The sequence below is a fragment of the Egretta garzetta genome, unplaced genomic scaffold, assembly GCF_000687185.1.
Source record: "Egretta garzetta isolate BGI_Z169 unplaced genomic scaffold, ASM68718v1 scaffold386, whole genome shotgun sequence".
In the NCBI taxonomy this organism is placed as follows: Eukaryota; Metazoa; Chordata; class Aves; order Pelecaniformes; family Ardeidae; genus Egretta; species Egretta garzetta.
The window spans coordinates 641,640-644,607 of NW_009260063.1; the positions used below are offsets into that span (position 1 = coordinate 641,640).

Sequence of the window (2,968 nt, forward strand, 5' to 3'; positions counted from 1 at the left end):
TGTGATCCACCGGGGCTGTAATTCCTAGGGGCTTCTGTTTTCTTGCCAAGGGCTGCTGCCGGTGCCATGCTAACCCCCCCACTGGTAGGAAGGTGACCGATGGACCATACCCAGCCGTACTCGACGTAGCCGTAGCATTCAGTTTACATACAGCACAACCCGTTTGCCTTACTAAAGACACTTCTCTAATGAGTCCTGGCCTTATACCGGGCACGTTAGCGTAGGCGCAGACTACAGTTAGCGACGGTTTTGAGGCCACGGTGGTGTTCTGTTGGGTATTTCGTTGTTGGGTTTGTATGATTTCATGTACTTATTCTCAGTTTAAGAAAGCCTTACTTTTTAAATTTTTTTTTCTTCTTTCTCTCTCTCTCTCTCTCTCTGTAGAGGTAAAACATTTGTGGATTTATATATATATAAATATATATATAAATAAAGTAATTAAACATATTGAATATAATATAGTATGTGCCTCAGATTCAGGGGACATCCTGTTGATTGTAAAGTCATGAGTGGCGTTGCTCCCCGGCACGGGGGGGAGGTTCAGGAGATGCAAACCCTACGCCTGCAGCGATGGCAGTGGGGGAGCAGGGCACCCCCCCTGGGGGTCCTACTCTCGGTTTTTAATGGACTTCACCTATTATACAGATGCTTTTGTAATCCCCCATCCTCCCCCCAGCAAATTCCTGCCCGCTGCCAGAATGTGATATTGCAGTAATAGGCAGGCAATGGGTGTTGCTCCTTGCTTGGTAGCTGAAACGGGCTCGTTACTGCGGAGAGACGCGGTGTTTGCCCAAGGCGTGCCCCGCTCTGGCCAGCAGCCGCTTCAGGATGGCAGCAAAGTCGTCAGTGCGAGTCCCAAAACAAGGATTTTTTACTAGGAAAAGTCTTAGCACGTGCACGGGGAGTTTGCCGTGTGTTTGCAGATGCAGCTCTTTGAGCCTGTTCTTCTACAAAAGATTACAGTATAAAAAAAAAAAGAAAACAATGACGCCGAGAAGTGTTTGTAAAATAGATTGTAATTTTTCCACGTTATCGCGTAGCCTCTTTGGCCGATGAAGTTGTGTTTCAAGTGCATTGTTGAAAAGCTCCTGGCTGACCAGGCTAACAGACTTGGGTTATAGGATCGCCGCAGTGCTCTACGGCGTTCATTGGCTTTGATGGTCAAGAAAGCAAAAGAAGAGGACGGCCAAAAGACAGCAAAAAAGAAGAAAGGAAAGGGAAAAAAAAAAAAAAAAAAAAAAAGAAAGCCTTCTGAAGCTATGACCTGTCGTAGCCAAGTCTCGCTGGCAATGGCACAAGCGCCACGGGACGTGCGTGTCCCGGGGGGGCTGCCCTCTCCCCGGGCGGGCGAGCAGGCTGCCCACTCGTACCCCTCCACCACTTGATTGCACTAGAGCAGCTCAGTCTCAGGAAATTGCTTGTTACTTTTACTGTGTAAATAAAGCTTCCTGGTTCCATAACCCCTGGCCGGCGTCTCGCCTCTCTGTGCTCTGCCCGGGGCCGGGCGCTGCTGCGGGGTCGGGGGTGCTGGGGACGCTGCTGCCCCTCGGAGACGCGACAGCCGCGTTGGGGTTGGGGTTTGATGGGGCAGAGCTGGGTGTGGGTGCGGGAGTCCCAGAGAGAGAGCATCTCCATGGGTGCTGGGGAAGGGGATCCCCAAAAAAGGGATGTGGGCTGGGAAAGCTGGGGTGTCCACGTCAGAAATAGCAAGGGTGCCCCAGCCTTGGGTTGCACCAGAAAAAAAGCGCATCTTTTGATGTTCACGTGAAGGCAGATGTGAGGCATCTCCCACGCCTGCCCCTGCCCCTCAACCTGATGCTGGCTGATTTTGAGCTGTGATGCAGCCAAAGAGGTAACAGCGAAATGCAAATCAACATTTAAGTGCCAAGGAGCACTTTATGCTTTAAGGACAGAGATAACATCCTGCCCCTTAAAATAAAATCTAAACCCGAGCCAGGCAAGAGCCCACAGCTGGGCAAGGGCACATGGGGAATTTATTTATTTATTTATTTATTCATTTATTTATTTATTTATTTTATTTAATTTAACAAAGTTATTTATTTAAATAAATTTGTTATTTATTTAAATTTAACAAAATTTATTTAATTAAAATTTAATTAACAAAATTATTTCGCAATTTATTTAACAAATAAATTCTTGGGGAAACTGGGTACTATCTCCCCACAGCCTTTGTAAACCAGAAAGGAAAACGGCTGCGTTTCCGCGAGCGAGCAAACAGTTTAAAAAGTTTCATGACAGACGGCCAGGATGTTTATCTGCCTGAACTTAATCAGATTGAAGTGATAGGCTTAGTGTAATAGAACAAAAAGGAAGAATTATAGGATAAAAAATAAATTCTCAGTGATCCGTCACAGCCCTAACGTTCGGCCAGGGTTTGCAGCATCCCTTGTGTGCATGCAGATGCACACAGTGCCGTACACTTTGGCTGAACTGCTACCCAGAGGATAAAAAGACACAAAAACAGACCAAAAAATTGCACTAAGGTCATTTTCCCAGATGTGGTTTATTTTATTATAATTTAATTCCTAGCCCGCTTTCCCCCGCTGTCCCCAAGGGGTGCTGTGCAGCGCAGCGGCCAGCTGGTAGCTCTGCAAAACGGGGGTTTCCAACACTCACAGGCTGCTCCAAGAACACGGAGCATCACTTCGGCCTCCTTCAGGGATTGGGGTCATCTTCAGCTGTTGGGACTGCTGGAAACGTAGCTGGAATTGCTGTTCACCTCCCGCTTGCAAATGTAGAGAGCAGTAGCTGAATGCAGACAGCGGCCGGAGCACACTGCCCGAGCATGTCATAGAATCATAGAATCACAGAATGGTTTGGGTTGGAAGGGACCCCTAGAGGTCACCCAGCCCAACCCCCCTGCAGGAGCAGGGACACCTTGAACCACATCAGGTTGCTCACAGCCCCGGCCAACCTGGCCTGGAATGTTCCCAGGGATGGGGCCTCC

The 2,968-nt window shown here is 48.2% G+C and overlaps 1 protein-coding gene across 1 annotated transcript in view; it reads left to right on the plus strand.

Annotated features, from left to right (window-relative positions):
• Positions 1-366, plus strand: part of FAM53B (family with sequence similarity 53 member B) — a 34,965-nt gene extending 34,599 nt beyond the window's left edge. Inside the window, 1 exon segment of the mRNA XM_035896588.1 lies at positions 51-366. Within this exon segment, the coding sequence (XP_035752481.1) occupies positions 51-224 (174 nt within the window). The 3' untranslated portion in view covers positions 225-366.
• Positions 367-2,968: the final 2,602 nt, after the last annotated feature.